The 21,608-nt window shown below is 40.6% G+C and overlaps 1 protein-coding gene across 7 annotated transcripts in view; it reads left to right on the forward strand.

The window, feature by feature from the left end:
* LOC132404568 (microtubule-associated protein 9-like) overlaps positions 1-21,608 on the forward strand; it is a 226,389-nt gene that overhangs the window by 102,071 nt on the left and 102,710 nt on the right. For 4 of the 7 annotated variants that reach the window (XM_059988795.1, XM_059988794.1, XM_059988793.1 and 1 more), the window contains 2 exons: positions 11,709-11,917; positions 20,390-20,469. In XM_059988795.1, coding sequence (XP_059844778.1) covers positions 11,709-11,917; positions 20,390-20,469 — 289 coding nt within the window. Of the gene's footprint in view, positions 1-11,708; positions 11,918-16,774; positions 16,891-20,389; positions 20,470-21,608 lie in introns of those variants that run through there. The other 3 variants (XM_059988797.1, XM_059988798.1, XM_059988799.1) reach the window with 2 other exon arrangements.

The raw sequence follows: 21,608 nt of genomic DNA on the forward strand, positions 1-21,608 counted from the left end.
CCACAGAAAGCAGGATCTCCCAGTGGCCACACATTTTTTTTTATTAGTTTTTCAAAACATTTTACAAATTAAAAACCCCAAATCCCAAATGAGGAACATTAAAACAGTGCAAAATTAAGCATACAATAACAATATGCTACAAAGGAAGAGAATTTAGCAAAAAAAAAGCACCTAAATTAAAGACAAGTAAACTTAGTGTCCTCCCCAAGCCCCACAACACAAGAAAAAACAACAGCAACTCCAGACCAAACACAACACAATATGGAGAGTATAAGTCAGGACAGCCAAACTCCCAGACTGTGAATACACTCATCAACAGAGGATAATAATGCCTTCTACCAGAAAAAAAAAGGAGCTGAAAGCAAGGGACCGAAAAGAAAAAAAAACACCCTAGTCAAGAGGAAGGTTATGAAAGTACTCGATAAAAGGTCCCCAGACCTTATGGAACTTTAGATCCGAATTGAGAACTGAATAATGAATTTTTTCGAGGTCCAAACAGGCCATGATGTCATTAAGCCATTGAGCATGAGTGGGCGGGGGACCATCTCTCCATCTGAGGAGGATCAAGCGTCTAGCCAGGAGTGAGGCAAAGGATAATATTCGGCATTTGGTCGGAACCAGACATAAATCTGTCTCGCCCCAAAAACTGAACAGAGCAATTAAGGGGTTTGGTTCTAGGTGCTGATTCAGAATATACGATAACATAGTGAAGACATCTTTCCAGAATTTCTCCAAGCTAGGACAGAACCAGTACATATGGATGAGAGAGGCCACGCCCCTCTTGCATTTATCACAGAGTGGACTAACGCTAGGGTAGAATTGAGATAGTTTAGATTTAGACATATGGGCTCTATGAACAATCTTAAACTGTAAAAGGCAGTGGCGAGCACAAAGAAAGGTTGAGTTAACCGATTTGAGAACTGAATCCCAGCTCTCCTCAGATAAGGAGATATTTAAATCCTGCTCCCAGGCCATTTTGATTTTATCCATGGGGGCCCGTCGTAAGGCTGCTAGTTTATCTCGGATGATTGATATTAAGCCTTTACCTAGTGGATTCATGGAAAGAAATAGGTCCATAGCATTTTTTGTAGGCGTTTCAGGGAAGTTAGGAATTAAAGGAGCAATAAATTGTCGGATTTGGATATATCTGAAAAAATGAGCATTGGACAGATTGAACTTAACAGAGAGCTGCTGAAAAGAAGCGAAGCGATTATCAATGAAAAGATCTTCAAAATGTCTAATGCCCTTCCTATACCAAACCTGGAATGCTGAATCGTATGTAGTAGGTAAAAAAAGGTGATTATGAGCAACAGGGCTGGAAACGGAAAACCCCTGGAAACCATAGCATTTCCTGATCTGAGCCCATATACACAAAGTGTGTCTAACAAGAGGATTAGCTATTGATCTGGGCAGACTACTAGGGAGTGCAGAGCCAAGAAGTGCAGAGATAGATAATTCTTTAGTGGAGCACAGCTCCATCGCCACCCAGTTAGGGCACTCGGGTTGGCCATGGAAGGAAGACCAGAAGGTAGCACAACGTATATTAGCTGCCCAATAATATAAACGAAAGTTAGGTAAAGCCATGCCACCCTCTTTTTTTAGATTTTTGGAGATGGATTTTATTAATTCTAGAGCGCTTATTCTGCCACAGATATGACAAAATAATAGAGTCTAAGGAATCAAAAAAAGATTTAGGAATAAAAATTGGGATAGATTGAAATAGGTATAAAAATTTGGGGAGAACATACATTTTAACAACATTAATACGACCTACCAAAGACATAGATAGAGGTGACCATTGTACCAGACTCTGTTTTATAACATATGAAAGATTGGCAAAGTTTTCATGAAAGAGATCTTTAAACTTCCTTGTGACTGTAATTCCAAGATAAGTAAATTGATTATGGACTACTTTAAAAGGGAGATCATGAAATGTTAGTTCTTGTGCTTCTTTATTAATTGGGAGAAGTTCACTCTTATGTAAATTAAGTTTATAGCCAGAGATCTGGCTAAACAGGTCAAGGAGTGAAAACATTAGAGGTAAGGATGTAGACGGATTTGAGAGAAAGAGTAATAAGTCATCAGCATAGAGAGAAACTTTATGCTCAACACCCCCTCTCCAAATCCCAGTCAATTCAGGGCAGTTTCGAAATGCTATCGCCAGAGGTTTCATAGCCAAATCAAAGAGAAAGGGACTTAAGGGGCATCACTGGTGGGTGCCACGTTTGAGATGAAATACTTGGGATTTCTGAAAATTGGTTAAAACGGAGGCAGTAGGACACAGGTACAGCAATTGGATCCAAGAGATGAAACTTTGGCCAAGGTCAAATTTTTCTAAAACTGCAAAAAGGTAGTTCCACTCTATACGATCAAATGCTTTCTCCGCATCGAGGGAAATAACACATTCAGGAATCCCAGTTGGAGGTAAGTATAAGATATTAAATAAACACCGAATGTTAAAAAAAGGGAAACGGTTTTTAATAAAGCCTGTTTGGTCATCAGAGATAATGGAGGGAATGACGGTTTCTAATCTATGAGCCAAAACTTTAGCTAAGATCTTTACATCAACATTGAGCAGAGAGATCGGCCTATACGAGGAACACTCTGTTGGGTCTTTGCCCTTTTTTAAAAGAAGAATAATAGATGCCTCACTGAAAGAGGGTGGCAATTTGCCGTAATTAAACAAGTCAGATAATACTGAAAGTAACTGTGGAGAAAGAAGAGAAGAGAATGATTTATAAAATTCTACAGGGAACCCATCAGGTCCAGGAGATTTCCCTGAGGACAGTGCAGAAATTGCAGTAGATATTTCTTCTAATGACATAGGCGCATTGAGTTTGGCTTTGAAATCAGATGAAAGTGAGGGGATAGCCAGATTCTGTAAAAATTGATCAACAGAGATATTGTCATTCAGAGGTTCAGAGGAATAAAGCCGAGAATAAAAATTTTTAAAAGCGTCATTAATTTCTAAATGATCCGATGTAAAGTCTCTGTTCTCCTTCCGGATCTTTGTAATGTGTTGTTTGGCTTTGGAACGCCTCAGTTGATTGGCTAGGAATTTACCAGACTTATCCCCATGAATGTAAAAGCGACTCTTGCTTTCGAGAAGTTGGTGTTCGACAGGTTGAGTGGACAGAAGGTTAAATTTAGTTTGGAGTTCAACACGCTTCTTGTATACTTCAGGGTTCTTAGTTTGGGCATATATTTGATCCAATTCTTTAATCTGGTTAATGAGGTCTAATCGATCTGCACAGGATCTTCTGTTGAGATTTGCTGTGTAAGAGATTATTTGACCCCTCAGATATGCTTTCATGGCATCCCAGACAATCTGGGATGGCACTTCAGGTGATGTATTAGTGTTAAAATAAAAGGTTATCTGATCCTTAATAAATTTTTAAAAATCATCATCCGATAGTAAAGTTGAATCAAACTGCCAGTGTTTATTCCTCTGAGGGCGACCAGGCAAATTCAGAGAGAGAGTAATTGGGGCATGGTCAGAGATCAGTATACTCTGATAGTCACAAGAGTGGGCAAATGGAATAAGTTGGTTATCGATTAAGAAATAATCAATTCTACTGAAAGTATGGTGAACATGTGAGAAAAAAGAATAATCTCTCTCCGTAGGATGGAGGAAACACCATATATCAGAGATACCATAATTAGAGAGAAACGATTGGATATCTAAGGCAGATTTTGTAGGTGGTCTAGTAACAGAGGACAATCGATCCAAATTAGGATCTAACCAACAATTAAAGTCACCACCCAGTATAAGAGAGTATGAGTTTAAGTCTGGTAGTGAGGAAAAAAACCGTTCAAAAAAATTAACATCATCAAAGTTGGGGGCATACAGGTTTGCTAGTGCAACTTTAGTGTTATATAGTTTGCCAGAAACAATAATAAAACGGCCATTTATATCAGATATTTTATTATGGAGTTCAAAAGGAATATTTGAGTTAATAAGAATGGAGATTCCCCTAGCTTTAGCGGTAAAGGATGAATGAAAATGCTGACCCGCCCACTTTGACAAAAGCCGGGAGTTATCAGAACACCGAATATGAGTTTCTTGAAGGAAAGCAATGTCAGCTTTGAGTTGTTTGATATGTGAGAATACCTTCCTCCTTTTAACAGGGTGATTCAATCCCTTTACATTCCAGCTCACGAATTTAAGTGCACTAGCCATTATCGATTACTAATGCATAAAAGGCAGAAGGCATATAAAAAGTCAAGCAGTACAATAACAGTCTAGGAACAGAGATGTAAACATAGATTCGTAAAATCAAAACATATACATGTCCTGAGCAATAAAGAGATATAATATATACAGTGAGTGATGTTGGAACTAGAAAATCCACCCCACCCACACAACCCAAAACTAGACGGCTACCAAAACAAGTAGCTAGCTCTACCAAAAAAATTAACCCAAATACGACTTCCAGATCTGTGTTATTAACAGCAGTTCCGTGTAAATACTATAACAAATAGTAACTAGTTTATGCACTAAAAAAACATAACTACAGATTAGAACACCTTCTGCAGGAATATAAAACTTAATACAGAGAAAATCGGAAGAGGACCAAAACTAACCTGCCAGCGAAAAAGTTATAGAAGAATAAAGTAAGAGAAAGGAAAAAAAAGGATAAAAAAAAGGAGAGGAAGGGGAAAATTATAAATTCAAGACGAGTATTTATCAACCATTTACAGAGAAGAGAGAAAAAAATTCAGAAATTAGAAAAAAGGGGGTGAAGAAAAGAAAAAAGTATAATAAAATAAATAAATATAAAAAGAAGGAAAAATAGATCGGCAATTAAACTGTGAACCAACAAACAGGAAGGCCTTCACTGAAGACTTCAAACCTCCAAAACAAGTTAAAGTCAGTTGTAGAACTCTGTAGATAAAGTTGTACAACAATAAAAGATAGATTACACACACACCAAATCCAGGGAGAGATTGTCAACAGCCCTTAGAGTTTTGATGAATAATGTCTGAATGATTCAAGTAAAGTCTGAGTCCAGAAAAAGTAATTTTACTACGAGAAGTACTTATCCACCATTTTAGGAGGTCTGATCGGGTTCCGAAGATGGCTGGATAGCCGGAAGACTTGCCACAAATATTTCAGCTTCCTTGGCTGACTTAATCCATTTGTATTTCCCAGTGTTAAGTTTGATTCGTAGATCAGCAGGGGAACGAAGACAGGGTTTAAAACCACGATCAAAAAGCACTTTCATTGCGCCTTTAAACTCAGCGCGCATCTTTAAGGTCTGGGGTGCAAAATCTTCCACAAAGTGAATAGTTGTATCCTGGAAAATAAAAGAACCTCTGCGACGTGCCTCTACGATCAGACGGTGTTTTACCTGGTATTGATGGAAGCACAAGATTACTGGTCGCAGGCGGTTGCCCAGAATTCCTGCGGGAACATGGACCCGGTGTGCCCGTTTGAGCTCAGGCTAGTTCGGAAGCAAATCTTTCCTGAATATCTCACAGAGAAACTCGGCGAAAAACTTCACTGTTGATCCCTGTTTGGTGGCCTCTGGCAATCCAAGAATTCTAAGATTGCAGCGTCTGCTGCGATTTTCGAGATCCACCGTTTTGAAAAGGAGTTTGTTACACTTTTCCTCCAGGCTGGAACAGAGAGTCTCCAAGTATCGAACACGACTTTCTAAATCTTCAGAAGTCGAATCGATGCGAGCTAAGTGTTGGGCATACTTGCCCACCTTGTCGTTGATTTGATCAAGCTTGTCTTCCAACTGTTTGAAAGTGGTTTTAAATTCCTTTAAAATTTCGTCTCGGAGCTGACCGAGCGCAGCCAGGGTCTCGTCTGAGAGAGCCGTAGCTTCCTTTCTCCCGGATTTAGAGCTCTTGCTAGACATTGTAAGTTAGATGTGTTCACAGGCAAGTAAGAGGTACCGAAAAAGTTCCCGACTAAGGTTTAAAAAATGGAGACATTTAGTGCAAAGATAGCAACAGTAACGGAACAAAAGTTCGGAGCAGCTAAGCAATCGCCATCTTACCGGAAGTCCCCCTGGCCACACATTTTAATTCCACATCCCTTTCCCATTTTGATGTCTATCCATGGTCACCTCTACTGTCAAGATGAAGCCACACTCAGGTTGGAGGAACTACTTATCTGGGCATTCCTAATGGCATGAACGTTGATTTCTCTAGCTTCCATTATTGCCCCCTCCCCCCCATTCCCTTCTTACCCCATCCCTTATTTATTTAGTTAGTTATTTCCCCTTTTATTTCTTTTCTCTATTTTTTCTCTCTCTGTTCCTCTCACAATCACTCCTTGCCTGCTCTCCATCTCCCTCTGGTGCTCCCCTCCCACTTTCTTCCTCCCTAGACCTTCCATCCCGTGATCCTCTCCCTTCTCTAGCCTTGTATCCCTTTTGCCAATCAACTTTCCAGCTTTTAGCTTCATCCCTCCCCCTTCTGTCTTCTCCTATCATTTTGGATCTCCCCCTCACCCTCCCACTTTCAAATCTCTTACTAGCTCTTCTTTCAGTTAGTCCTGATGAAGGGTTTTGGCCCAAAACATCGACTGTACTTCTTCTTATAGATGCTGCCTGGCCTACTGCATTCCACCAACATTTTGTGTGTGTTGCTTCTACTTCCTGATCCAGGTCATTTATAAAAATCACAAAGAGGAGGGGTCTCAGAACAGATCCCTAAGGAATACCACTGGTCACTGATCTCTATGCAGAATATGACCCATCTATTACCACGCTTTGCCTTCTGTGGGCAATACAATTCAGGATTCACAAAGCAAAGTCTCCTTTGATCCCATACCTCCTTACTTTCTGAAGGAGCCTTGCATGGGGATTCTTACCAAATGCCTTACTGAAATCCATATGCACTATATCCACTGCTCTATCTTCATCAATGTGTTTTGTTACATCCTCAAAGAATTCAATCAGGCTTGTAAGGCACAATCTGCCCTTGAGTAAGCCAAGATGACTATCTCTAATCAGATTATGTCTCTCCAAATGCTCATAAATCCTGCCTCTCAGGATCATCAACAACTTGCCCATCATTGAAGTCAGACTCACTGGTCTATAATTTCTTGGGTTATCTCTACTCTCTTTCTTGAACAAGGGAACAACATTTACAATCCTCCAATCCTCCGGTACTTCTTCTGTCCCTTCTGATGATGCAAAGATCATCGCAAGAAGCTCAGTAATCTCCTGCTTCACTTCCCACAGTAGCCCGGGGTACATATCATCCAGTCCTGGTGAATTATCTAACTTAACACTTTTCAGAAGCTCCAGCACATCCTCTTTTTTAATGTCTATATGCTCAAGGGTTTCAGTCCTCTGTGAGTTATCCCCACAAATGCCAATGTCTTTTTCCCTGGTGAATACTGAAGCAAAGTATTCACTAAATACCTCGGCTGCCTCCTCCGACTCCATGCACAAGTTGCAACTATCATACCTGATTTGTCCTATTCTTACATGACTTATCCTCTTGCTCTTCTCATGTCTTGGGGGTTTTCCTTAATCCTGCTTATCAAGGCCTTCTCATGGCCCCTTCTGGCACTCCTAATTCCATTCTTAAGATGCTTCCTAGCAATCTTGTTAAGAAGAAAAGAAAAGATTTTTTAGAGCTCTAACAATATCTAATTTCTTGAACCTTTCATAAGCTTTTCTTTTCTTCTTGACTAGATTTTCTACATACTTTGTACACCATGGTTCTTTAACTTTACATCCTTTCCTTGCCTCAGTGGAACATAACTGCAGAATGCCACGGAAATATCCCTTGAACATTAGCCACATTTCTGCTGTATATTTCCCTGAGGATATCTGCTCCCAAGTTTCTTCCCGATAGCATCATATTTCCCCCTACCCCAATTAAATATTTTCCCAAATTGTCTGCTCCAACCCCCTCCAGCGCTATGGTAAAGCAGTTAGAGTTGTGGTCACTACCTCCAAAATGCTCTCCCACCGAGAGATTTGACACCTGACCAGGTTCATTTCTCAATATCAGATCAAGTACAGCCTCTCATCTCGTTAGCTTTATACTGCATCAGGAAACCTTCCTGAACACATCTAACAAATTCCACTCCATCTAACCCCTTGTGCTAAGGAAATGCCAATCAATATTAGGAAAGTTAAAATCTCCCATTGCAACAACCCTATTATTATTGCACTGTTCCAGAATCTGCCTGCTATCTGCTCCTCCATATCCCCGTTACTATTGGGGGGAGGGTCTATAAAAACACCCAGTAGAGTTATTGCTGCTTTCTGGTTTCTGTCTTCCACCCACAATGACTCAGTAGACAACCCCTCCAGGACTTCCTCCTTTTCTGCAGCCATGCCATTATCATTAATTAACAATGTCACACCCCCACTTCTTTTGTCTCTTTCTCTGTTCTTTTCAAAACATTTAAAGCCTGGCACACTCAGCAGCCATTTCTGCTCCTGAGACATCCAAGCCTCTGTAATGGTCACAACATCACATTGATCCACACTCAAAATTCATCCACCTTGTTTATGATACTCCTTGCATTAAAATGGACGCATCTCAAACCATCAGGCTGAGTGCATCTTTGCTCTAACATCTGTCTATCCTTCCTCACAAGCTCCCTACAAGCTGTCTCCTTGTGCTCCAACCTCCCCATCCTCTGCCTCTTCACTTTGGTTCCCACTCCCTTGCAAATCTAGTTTAAACCCTCCCCAACAGCAGTAACAAAACCTCCCTGCCAGGATATTGGTCCCTCTCAGATTCAAGTGCAACCCGTCCTTTTTTTGTACAGGTCACACCTGTCCCAGAAGATGTCCCAATGATCCAAAAATCTGAAACTCTGCCCCTGCTTCAATCCTTCAGCCACGCATTTATCCTCCATTTTGTTCTATTCCTATACTCACTGTTACATGCACAGGCAGCAATCCTGAGATTACTACCCTTGAGGTACTGCTTCTCAGCTTCCTGCCTAACTCCCTGTAATCTGCTTTCAGGACCTCCTCCCTTTTTCTACCCAAGTCGTTAGTACCAATATGTACCACAACCTCTGGCTGATCACCCTCCCAATTCAGGATATTGTGGATGTACTCAGAAACATCATGAACCCTGACACTTGGGAGGTAAACAACCATCTTTGTTTCTTTTTCACATCCACAGAATTGCCTGTCTGTCCCTCTATAAAGTCCATTATTACCTCTGCCATCCCCTTTCATTCCCTACCCTTCTGAGCCATAGGGCCAGACTCAGTGCCAGAGCCATGACCACTGTTGCTTCCCCCAGGTGGGTTGTCCCCCACCCAACAGCACTCAAAATGGAGTACTTATTGTTAAGGGGTACAGCCACTGGTGCTCTCCACTACCTGACACCCTCCCTTCCCTCTCCTGATGGTCACTCACTTATCTGTGTCCTGTGGCCCTATAGGACCTGTGGACCTATAGGGCCTGCCTATAACTCTTGTCTGTCACCTCCACCCTCTCCCTAACAAGCGAACGGTTATCGAGCTACAGCTCCAGTTCCCTAACTTGTTCTCTAAGGAGCTGCAGCTCAATGCACCTGGAACAGTTGTGGCCATCAGAGAGGCCAAATATCTCCTGGATATCCCACATCTGACACACAGAACAGAAAACTGGCCTCGCAGTCATACCCACCATTCTCATTTGTCAAGCCCCACGAGACGCTACTTTGTTAAAACTCTTCTCCCCGAACTGTGCGAAGCTCTATCACTCCACGAATCGATTGATCTGCCACTAATGAACTGTTGTATGTGCATATTGAATATGTAAGGAAAGATTTTCTGTAACGATTCTTGTGACAGCAGAGTTGAATGAGTCTGTTGGAAAGGGGGCTCCGCTGCTTATTCAGTAGGTCATGGAGAGGATGTGCCAGGCTCTCCATAATGGATAACAGTTGGTTTAGTGACCTCTCCACCACCAACTCAAAAGAGACCAAGTTGTAGCCAAGGATGGATCCAGCCTCTTTGATGAGTTAATTGAGTCTTTTTGCATCATCAGCACCGATGCTGCTCCCCTGACATAATAGACGTCTTTAAAATTATGAGAAGTTTTCTTGATGTAGACATAAGGAGACAGTTTCCACCTGTGAGGAAAAATATAACTATGTTTGATAATGTAACAATACTGTATAAGATAGTCATTACAAATTCCAATACAAGATTTACAGGTTTAAGGTGCTGGGGAGATGTCAGGGGTGTTTTTTACTTACCCCTGACAGAGTGGTGAGTGCGTGAAATGAATTGCTGGCAACAGTGGTGGAGGCGGATATGATAAGGTCTTTTAAGAAACTTTTAGATAGGTACATGGAACTTAGTAAAATAGAGGGCTATGGGTAAGCCTAGTAATTTCTAAGGTAGGGACATGTTCGACACAACTTTGTGGGCCGAAGTTGCCTGTATTGTGCTGTAGGTTTTTTATGTGTAGGGCTCTCAGTAACTGTGGTATTTACTGTTCAGGTTAACAAAATGGCTTCTCTGTATTGTTATAATGAAATGGCTTCTCTGTAATGTTACTTACTGCTGTAATGGGTTTCTGTAGCTGGAATGTTTGGATTATAACTGCAGATAAGGAGGGAACTAACCAATGGAGAATTGTTATGCTGTCTTGTATCTGTGAGTTGAGCGGGAGTTTGCGGTCTTTTTCGGGAGGCGAGTGAAGAGAACGGATGTGTGAGGAGCAGACAGCGGTTCCAGGGTGGCGGATACTGGATGTCGGCACCTCAGACGGTGGCTGAAGGCTCGGAAGGTCATTGTGGATGGAACCGGAGGCATGAGCTCCAACGTATTAAAATATTAAGTGCACAAACTGATAAACTTACTGATTTGGCATCTTTAGGTTATCTGTTTCTCCCAACCCATCACTAAGAAATAACTATAAAGTTGAAATTATTTACTCACCTTTGGTGTATTGTCTGATATTTGTGTTGCGAGCGTGTATGGGGGCATTACACCGTATTTACACCGAAGTATTGCACTGTTGGCAGGGTGACAGCGGTTCACCCTAGGCGAATGGGGGTAAATTAGGGACACAGATGCTACATATGTTTCTATGTAAAATTCAAAGAGTGGTCTGGCACAGGGAGGGATTGAAGAAACTGAACAGAAAAGACTGGACAAGCCTATGAAGAGGATTAATGGGTAGAAGCTTAAATGGAACACAAGTGCCAACATGGAGATTTAACTAGATGTCCTATGTAATCCACTCCTGGCTGACAAGGTATCTGACAGGACTCTTTTGTCCTGCGGAAGGGTCACAGCCTGAAATACCAACTGTACTCTTTTCCATAGATGCTGCCTGGCCTGCTGAGTACCTCCAGCATTTTTGTGTGTTGCTTGGATTTCCAGCATCTGCAGATTTTCTCTTGTTTGTGATGAAGTATCGAGAATGATTTCCCATACTATAGTTTTTTGAAGTCAATTAATACCATGTACAGTACTTAAGTAGAACTGAATCATTCAATCGCAATCACAGTAAATTGTGTTTTTACGCCATTTTCAAAGATGTCATGCTCAGTGCATTGCATCATATACAGTAACTCTGGTTGGTGATGTACTTCTTGATTTAACATGTGAAACAGCTTGAATTGATGGAATTACCAATGGACTTTACCTTAGTCTCTACCACCCTTCCCATTGGCTGTGCAAGTCCTTAATATTGTATATTGCTAACATGTCTGTATCACAAGAAGAAAAGCCACTAATTGTACCTTTTCCCTTTTCTGTTTCTGCTTTTGTGAAGAAAAGGAAGTGAAGAATTCTACTAGAGATGAATCTCCCAAACCAAAACCACGTTACAGTTTTCTAAAAAGGGAAAGTAACCATGGAAGGAGTAATGAATTGGAGAAGCAGGATGGCAACCTTTTAAATACCCATTGTTCAACTTCAGATTCAAAGCTTTCCAGAACAGTCAATGTATACAAATTGGACTCCAGCATCTTTTGTCCTGAGGTAAGGCAAGCAAAATTTAGGTTGTTTATAACCATATTACAATTACATCACAGAAACAGGCCATCTCGGCCCTTCTAGTCTGTGCCGAATGCTTACTCTCACCTGGTCCCACTGACCCGCACTCAACCCATAACCCTCCATTCCTTTCCTGTCCATGTACCTATCCAATTTCACTTTAAATGACAATACAGAACCTGCCTCTACCACTTCTACTGGAAATTCGTTCCACACAGCTACCACTCTCTAAGTAAAGAAATTCTCCCTCGTGTTACCCTTAAATTTTTGCCCCAACTCTCAACTCATGTCCTCTTGTTTGAATCTCCCCTACTCTCAATGGAAAAAGCCTATTCATGTCAACTCTATCTCTGCCCCTCATAATTTTAAATACCTCTATCAAGTCCCCCCTCAACCTTCTACGCTCCAAAGAATAAAGACCTAACCTGTTCAACCTTTCCCTGTAACTTAGGTGCTGAAACCCAGGTAATATTCTAGTAAATCTTCTCTGTACTCTCTCTATTTTGTTGACATCTTTCCTATAATTCGGTGACCAGAACCGTACACAATACTTCAAATTCGGCCTTACTAATGCCTCGTACAAAATTGCCTTGTACAATTTTAACATTACATCCCAACTCCTATACTCAATGCTCTGATTTATAAAGGCCAGCATACCAAAAGCTTTCTTCACCACCCTATCCACATGAGATTCCACCTTCAGGGAACTATGTACCATTGTTCCTAGATCACTCTGTTCTATCTGACGAAGGGTCTCGGCCCAAAATGTCGACAGCGCTTCTCCCTATAGATGCTACCTGGCCTGCTGCGTTCCACCAGCATTTTGTGTGTGTCACTCTGTTCTACACTCTGTTTACTTAATAGTACAGAATTATAATTTCTTTTTGAAGTTTAGGGAGTGGGTAATCCTGCTAGTTCACAGTGTTATTGGAAAGTATTGCCAAATTGCAGTGCAAATTAATCATTGTCCAACATGGTTTTCTAAGCTACTTATGGACAGAATGCATACTGTGCACCACATACTAGTCAGGTTGAGGAAGTGGCTCAGATTTCAGATTTCTGGATCATTGGGATCTCTTATGGGGAAGTTATGTCCTGTACAAAAAAGGACAGGTTTCATCTGAATATGAGGGGGACCAATATGCTTGTGGGAAGGTTTACGAAGGGGTTTGAAGTATTTTTGAAGGCAGATCGGAACTGGAGTGATAAAGCTGAAGGTGGGTCATGTGGTATACCTACAAGTCAGTGCAGTGTATAGTGACACTGTGAGAAAGGGGAAGGGGTGGCTCTGATGGTAAAAAATGAAATCAAATCCTTTGGTGACATACAATTAGACGATGTAGAATCCTCGTGGGTAGAGTTAAGAAACTAAGGGTAGAAAGATCCTAAATAGGAGTTATGTACAGGCCTTTGACAGTAGCCAGAATGTGGGATATAGAAACATAGAAAACCGACAGCACAATACAGGCCCTTCAGTCCACAATGCTGTGCCAAACCTGTACTTCCTTTAGAAAGTACCTAGGGTTACCCATTGGGCCGGCTGGTGACGCAGTGACATCAGCGCCGGACTCTGGAGCGAAAGTTCCTGAGTTCAAATCCAGTCGGGCCACTCACAAACACATGTTATACTCGACCACTACAGATATGAGCTCCAACGTTAATGTGCACATTGGATTGTTTTAACTGTAATGGGCTCTTTTTATTTTTCTTTTCTTTTTCAGTAACTTTATTAAAGTTCAGAATTCGGTAAATATATTTCTTTTGTAATTTTATGCCAGTAGTATCTTATTTTTTTTCGAGTGTTAACTTTGCACATAACAGCAGTCACTACAATCAATGTCTTTCTCTAGAAAATCACAACTTTCCTGTTTAGTTGAACACCAAATCATACTGACTCTAAGTATATATTGCTTATGAAAGGTGGTGTTCTTGCTGCTGTGTCACATGGCTGTAAGCAGAGTTAGCTAATGAGCCAAGTTTCTATACAAGCCCAGTGAGAGGGTTGCACGTGTATTTTCTATCTCACATTATAATTTGTAGACCACATCTTTACTACTGTTTTGGGGTCTGTCTATAACTCCCATCAGGGTCTTTTTCCCCTTGCATTTCCTTAGCTCTATCCACAATGAATCAACACCTTCCAATCATATGACGCCTCTTTCAAATAATTTTATTTCATTGTTAACCAACAGAGCCATGCCATTCCATTGCCTAGCTGCCTGTCCTTTTGAAATAATGTGTATCCTTGGATGTTAAGCTCCTAAGCTATCATCTTTTTTCAGCCATGATTTCATGATACTCACAATGTCATACATGCCAATCTGTAACTGTGCTACAAATTCATCTACCTTATTTTGTATACTGTGTACATTCAAATCTAACACCCTCAGTCCTGTATTCATACTTGCATTGCAACACATTGCAATTTTTTCCAAACATCAGCCTCTCCTTGCTAGCAGTATCGCTGCACACTGCCTGTGTTTGTAAACCAACTACGTCATCCTCAGTGCTGTCACTCTGGTTCTCATCCTCCTGCCAAATTAGTTTATTTTTTGTAATTTATTTTTTTTTTATTGAAGTTCATCATCAAACAAACATTTCCATAAGATGTACTTCAGACATTGTACATATATATCATATAAACATGTATGTCACAAATCTCCACATAGTATTTATCTGAGGTATAAACTTAAAGAAAAAAGTGGAGAGAAAAAACAAGCAAAAGGAAAAAACTATGTACAATAGGGAGTGATCTTATTTTACAACATAATCATTGACCCATATACATCTTGTTCCATTCATTGAATTGATTTTGATTAATCTCTATTGGTAGGGTCTGAAAGAGATATAACAGTCTGGGCAGTATATTCATTTTAATATACCCTTGAACTGAGACTGAAAAAAGGAATCAGGTTCCATCTTCCTTAATTTTTTTTATATAAAGGCTAATAATTACATTCTGATAATTTTGCCAAATCTTTTGGCATAATGATGCCCAAATATTTGAAAGACTCTGTGTGCCATGCCCAGGGATATCTACTTTCAATTTCTCTTGGTGGGCTATAGTAATATGAAAGTAATTGGGTTTTATCTATGTTGATCTTGTATCCTGATAATTGACCATATTGTTCAAAGGATTGCATCAATTTAGGTAAAGAGTATGTTGGTTGCCCTAGATAGATAAAAATGTCATCCGCGTAACAAGCCAATTTATGCTCTGTCCCTTTAATAGTAATTCCCCTGATATCTTAATTTTGTCTGATGTATTGATCTAATGGTTCCAGATATAATGCGAAGAGGCGGTGACCATGCACAACCCTGTCTCGTGCCCCTTTCTAGGGTAAGACTACTGCTAAATTAGTTTAAACCCTTTAAAGAAAGCATGGCAGTGTCTCTATTTCCAAGGAGTTTGCGAAAATTCGGCATGGCATCTGTAACTTTGACTAACCTCTATAGATATGTGGTGGAGAGTATATTGAATGGCTGCATCACAGCCTGGTATGGAAATGCCAATGCCCTTGAACTGAAAATCCAAAAAAAAGCTGTGGATACAGCCCAGTCTATCACAGGCAAAGCCCCTCCACACCATTGATCACATCTACATGGAGCGTTGTCGCAGGAAAGCAGCATTTATCATCAAGGACCCCCACTATTCAGGTCATGCTCTTTTCTTGCTAATTGGTTGTGATTAAGTTGTCCCTTGATTAAGCTTGGTTTAAATTGGGGGATTGCTGGGCAGCACGGGTCAAAAGTCTGATATGTCCTATTCCGTGCTGTCTTTCGATAACTAAATAAATACCATGGCATATACAGTACTTCTATAGACTCTGTGTCCATTTCCTGAGTAAATGCAGATGCAAAAAAAATTCATTTAAGATCTCTTTCATCTCTTCTGGCACAGTGCATGGATTGACATTCTGATCTTCCAGAGGACCAATTTTGTCCTTTGCAATCCTTTTGCTTTTAACGTACCTGTAGAATCCCTTTAGGATTCTTCTTCACCTTGTCCCCTAGGTCAAACTCATGACACCTTTTAGCCCTCTTAACTTCTCTCTTCAGTGTTCTCTTCGATTTTCTATACTCCATAAGCATTGGTTTAAGATGGCACTGCTAACCGGTTAAAATGACAATGTGCTGATGGCCAGTGAAACAAAGAAAGCAACTAAATACTTCATTCTTCACACTGATCATTGCAAACAGTAGCCTGTGGCTTCCCTTTTCAAGCTGAACTGAATTGCCTGTACGATAAGGCATTTTTGCAGTGTGACTGGAGTTTTTCTTGCGCAGGATGATTGCAGCAGTTCCAGGAAGGAGTCTGAGTCAATTCAGATAGAGCTGAGGTGAGGTGAAACAAGGTGAGGAAAGGTGCAAAGTTTGATCAATCTAAGAGCCAAGCCAAATTGGGAAGGGTTGGGAAATTTGATGCAGCAGAGACAAGGCAAGGCAAGGAAAATTCCAAGGTTTGTTTGATTTAAGAGCTGAGCCGAATTGGTAAGGATGGGTACTGGCCATATCAAGGCTGTGGAGCCTGAGCCCATAGGCAAGGAATGACCTGAGGTTTGGATGATTTAAGCGCTGGGCAGATTGAAATGGTCGGTCAAGGTGGATACGATTCGGTTCGCAGTTCCACGGGGTTTGCTTGTTTATAAGCTGGACTGAGGCTGTGGTCTGCTGGAATGACTGCAGTGATTCCTGGCATTGTCAACTTCAGTTCTGAATGCTGTTTGCCTGCTTTTATTGTTTGCACGATTTGATTTTTTTTTCTCCCTCTTCCTCACACTGGGTGTTTGGATGGTCTTTTGTTTTTCACAAACACGAGAAAATCTGCAGATGCTGGAAAAACAAAGCAACACTCACAAAATGCTGGAGAAACTCAGGAGGCCATGCAGCGTATATGAAAAAGAGGCCTGTATATGATTCCCGTAATGGTTTGCAGTTTCTTAACTCCATCCACAAAGGTACAATATTCTCTAGCATTATGTCAGCTCTTTCTAAATACATAATTCTATCTCTTACCAACAGAGCCACACCACCACCAATGCCTTCCTGTCTGTCCTTTCTATACAAAGTATATCCTTTGATGTTGAACTTCTAACTATGACTTTCTTTCAGCCATGGCTCAGTGATGCCCACAACATCGTATGAACAATCTCTAATTGCGCTATGTGTCATCCTGCATGAGCACTCCCAATTGCTTATGTATCTCTGATTTCTGAATTTGCCCTCCATTTGGAAAATAGTTGACATTGTTATTCCTTCTATCAAAGTACATGAGCATGCACTTGCCTACATTATATTCCATCTGCCATTTATTTGCACATTCTCCAAATCTTTCTAAGTCATTCTGCTGACATTGTACTTCCTCAACACCATATGCTCCTCCGTCTATCTTTGAATTGACTGAAAACTTGGTCAATGACCCATCAGTTCCATCATCTGAAGTAATTGACATATAGTGTGAAAAGCCGTCACAGCACTGACCCCTGCAGAACAGCAATCAAACAGAAAAGACCCCTTAATTTACACCTTCTGTCTCCTGCCAGTCGGCCAATTTTCAATCATAAATAGGAGAAAATCTGCAGATGCTGGAAATACAAATAACACACCATAGATGATCCCTGGCATGCTGAATTCCTCCAGCATTTTGTGTGTGTAGTTAATTTTAATGCATGGTTATCATCGACCAGTTCTGCCTGTCTCCATACATGTTGGAAGACATTATTTATAAGAGATTATTAGGGAATATTTCTTTTTGAGGAAACAATGCTGACTTTGGCCGAGTTTATCACGTGCCTTCAAGTATCCCAAAATTTCATCCTTAATAGTGGATACCGACAGCTTCGCAGCCAACAAATAATTTCTTGTCTTTTACTTCCATGTCTTCCGAATGAGTATAGTAACATTTGCAATTTTCCAGTCATAGAAAGGTAAAGTACAGAAACAGGCTCTTCAGCCCATCTAGCCCTTACTGAACCATTTAAACTACCTACTCCCATTGACCTGGACCAGGACCATAGCCCTCTGTACCACTACATCCATGTACCTAAACAAACTTAAATGTTGAAATCAAATTTGCATGTTTTACTTGCGCTGACAGCTCATTCCACACTCTCACAATCCTCTCTCACTACTATTAGGCCCCAAACATTCCTTCCAAGTGAAGCGACACGTCATCTGTGAGTCTATTGGGGTCATCTATTGTATCTGATGCTCCCAGTGTAGCCTCTATATCAGTGAGACCCCACACAGATTGGGAAACTGCTTCACTGAGCACCGAGGCTCCGTCCGCCAGAAAAAGTGGGATCTTCCACTTCCCATTCCCATTCCGACATGTCAGTCCACGGCCTCCTCTACTGTCACGATGAGAGGCCACACTCAGGTTGGAGGAGCAATACCTTATACAGCATTCTGTCTGAGTAGCCTTTAACCTGGTGGCATGAACATTGATTTCTTGATCTTCTAGTAATGCCCCCAACCCCTTCACCATTCCCCATTCCTCTCTCTCACTTTATCTCCTTATCTGCCTGTCACTTCCCTCTGGTGCTCCTCCCACTTTTCTTTCTTCCATGGTCTTCTGTCCTCCTATCAGATTCCTCCTTCTCCAGCCAGGTATTTCTTTCACCCATCAATTTCCCAGCTCTTTACTTCACCCCTACCTCCCCCACCCCACCTGTATGACCTATCACTTTGTGGTTCTTCCTCCCCTCCCCTCACTTTCTTACTCCTGACTCCTTATCTTTTTTCCAGTCCTGATGAAGGGTCTTGGACCGAAACGTTGAAGTGTCTACTCTTTTCCATCGATGCTGCCTGCCCTGCTGAGTTCCTCCAGCATTCTGTGTGTGTTGCTTGCATGTACCCTATCTATACCCCTCAGAATTTTATATGCATCAAATTTCCCCTTAATCTTCCATGATCTAAGGAATAAAATCATAACCAATTCAATATTTCCTTATAACTCAGGTCCTCCAATCCTGGCAACATCCTTGTAAATTTTCTCTGTAAGCTTTCAACCTTATTTACATCTTTTTCTAGGTAGGTGATCAAAACAGCACACAATACTCCAAATTAGGCCTCACCAACATCTGATGTAATCTTAATATCCCATCTCCTGTACTCAATACTTTGATTTATAAAGGCCAATGTGCCACAGGCGTTTTTGTGACCCTGTTTACCTCTGATTATGGACTGAAGTGCGATACTTCACACTTGTCTGCATTAAATTCCATCTGCCATTTTTCTAGATAGTCCATGTAAGATCAGTTAGACATGACTTAGTCACTTATAATCAGTCCGTGTCAATCTAAATAATAATTTTTTTGTCCTTTAGCATACCTTCCAGTAACTTTCCCACTCATGTCAGGCTCAGTGGCCTATAATTTCCAGGTTTACTTTAAGAGCCTTTCTTAAATACTGGAACAACATTGGCTATCCTCCAATCCTCCAGTACTTCATTTGTCACTAAGGATGATCTAAATATGTATCTCTGCTTGGGTCCCTGCACTTCCTGCACTTCCCTCCCACAGAGTCCGAGGGAACACCTTGTCAGGGCTTGCCTCAATTTGCCCCTAATTTGCCTCAAGACAGCAAACACTTCCTCCTCTGTAATCTGTATAGGGACCATGAAGTTGATTTTGCTTTGGCTCACTTCTATAGACTCTGTGTCCATTTCCTGAGTAAATACAGATGCAAAGAATACATTTAAGATCTTCCCCATCTGTTTTGGCTCCACACATGGATTACCATTCTGGTCTACCAGAGATCCAATTTTGTCACTAGCAATCCTTTGTAATCTCCTTCAGCTTGTCTGCTAGAGTGACTTCATGCCTTCTTTTAGTCTTCCTAATTTCTTAAGTATTCTCTTGCATTTATTGCAAGACAGCTAATCTTTTTCCTACTTGCCTATATCCTTTAAGCACCTCCTTTTTTCTCTTAACCAGGGCCTCAATATCTCTTGAAAACCAGGATTCTCTGCATTTGTTATTTTTACCTTTTATCATTCTGAAACATTGGTTTTCTTTTTGTCTCCACAGATACTTCCTAACTTACTGAGTATTTCAAGCATTTTCTATTCATATTTAAGGACAAAAGTACTTGGGATGAATGCCCCAAAACATCCAAAGTTAGAGAAAGAGCAGATAAACTAATCAAAAAGATACTTGGCAATTGCACTGTATTGGCATTGAATGCAATGTCATGCCAAAACTGCATAACAAGTTTGTAGAATTATGGGTATGAGAGTGACTGTCTCTGGCACAGAACAACGGTAACTGTGGGAAGGTTTCTTGAGGTGGAGAGAAATAATTAGGCTTGGAAAGAGTGAACAGAAATGATCCCTGTCACTTTACAGATTTAAGTGGTTCAGTCAGAAATACATTTGATGTTATATTTTCTATCATCTGCACTTTTTGTTTTTGTCATAAACATTTACAAATGAAAATGTTTACTTGTACTTGACAGGAAAAACCCCAAACAGAGATGAAGTTGATGGGAATTGAGAGTCAAAATCCAGAAACAAATGGAAAATCAAAAAGTAGAAGGTGATTCAAAAATATCATACTCATAGCTCTGCAGGACCTTTATTCTTTATGGCCATTCTTTGATACTACTTGCTAATTCACATGAGCTTCATTTCCATATTCTCTTAAGACTGTTGTTTTATCCATGTCAGGAAAGCTGTTGAATCATATTTTTACATCTCTATTCAAAATGAAAATGGTAACTGGGATTGGGTTAGACTGGAAAACACCTGCTTGAATTATCTGGCCTCAAAGGAATAAACCCTAGTTTACTAAGGGCAGTAAAGAAGGAAATTGCTGAGAAGCCAGTCATAATCTTCTAAGCACTCAGGGCCCAGAAACTGGAAATTTCCTCTCGTTAGATGTACTGATTTGAGAGGCTGAAATTGTTCTTGGAAGGTGATGAAAGGATCTATTCAAATATGTAAAATCAGAAAGCGCAGAGAAAGGAACAAAGACCATTGAACGTGATTGGACATTCAGGTGCAAACAATCACAAGTAATGTGACAACGGAGAAAGCTTTCTTATGGTGAGCGATGTTAGGATCCAGAATGTACTGCCTAAGGGAGTGGTGGTGACAAATTCAATTAGAGCATTCATTACGGGTAAGGATATGAAGGGAAATAAATTGTAAGGCTACCCAGAGAGCATGGGGCAGTAAGCCGAGTTGGATTTCTCATATGGGCTCAACAGGCTGAACGTTCTCATTCCATATATAACTATTCTGTGAGATAATAATTTTGATCAGACAATGATCAAAATAAGAACTGGATTGAATCTGACATTTCCAGAAGAGGAAACAGAGAAAATGGTGTAAATGTGAGATAAAATTTTGAGCTGAATATTGTCTGAAATTTCAGAGTTCAGCCTTAAATTCTTAAGCCTGGTATCGGCCTTGTTAAAAATTATACATTTGTTCTGAAGCTTATGTTGAACTTGATTGAGGTTCTGCATTGGGATTTCAGGGAGTTAGCTGCTAAATTAAAGTTAGGTGCTAGATTACAACTTCCATGGTTGTAATCTCAGGATTGTTAACCGTGCCACGTGCTAATGAGGCCAAAACTAGCAAGATAATGCAGTTTAATGTGTGACTAAGGAGTTGGTCTAGGAACCTTTAGAACTGGTTTGGCCCATTTCATCAGTGGTTTGTATGCTGGAA

The sequence above is a fragment of the Hypanus sabinus genome, chromosome 14, assembly GCF_030144855.1.
Source record: "Hypanus sabinus isolate sHypSab1 chromosome 14, sHypSab1.hap1, whole genome shotgun sequence".
NCBI lineage: Eukaryota > Metazoa > Chordata > Chondrichthyes > Myliobatiformes > Dasyatidae > Hypanus > Hypanus sabinus.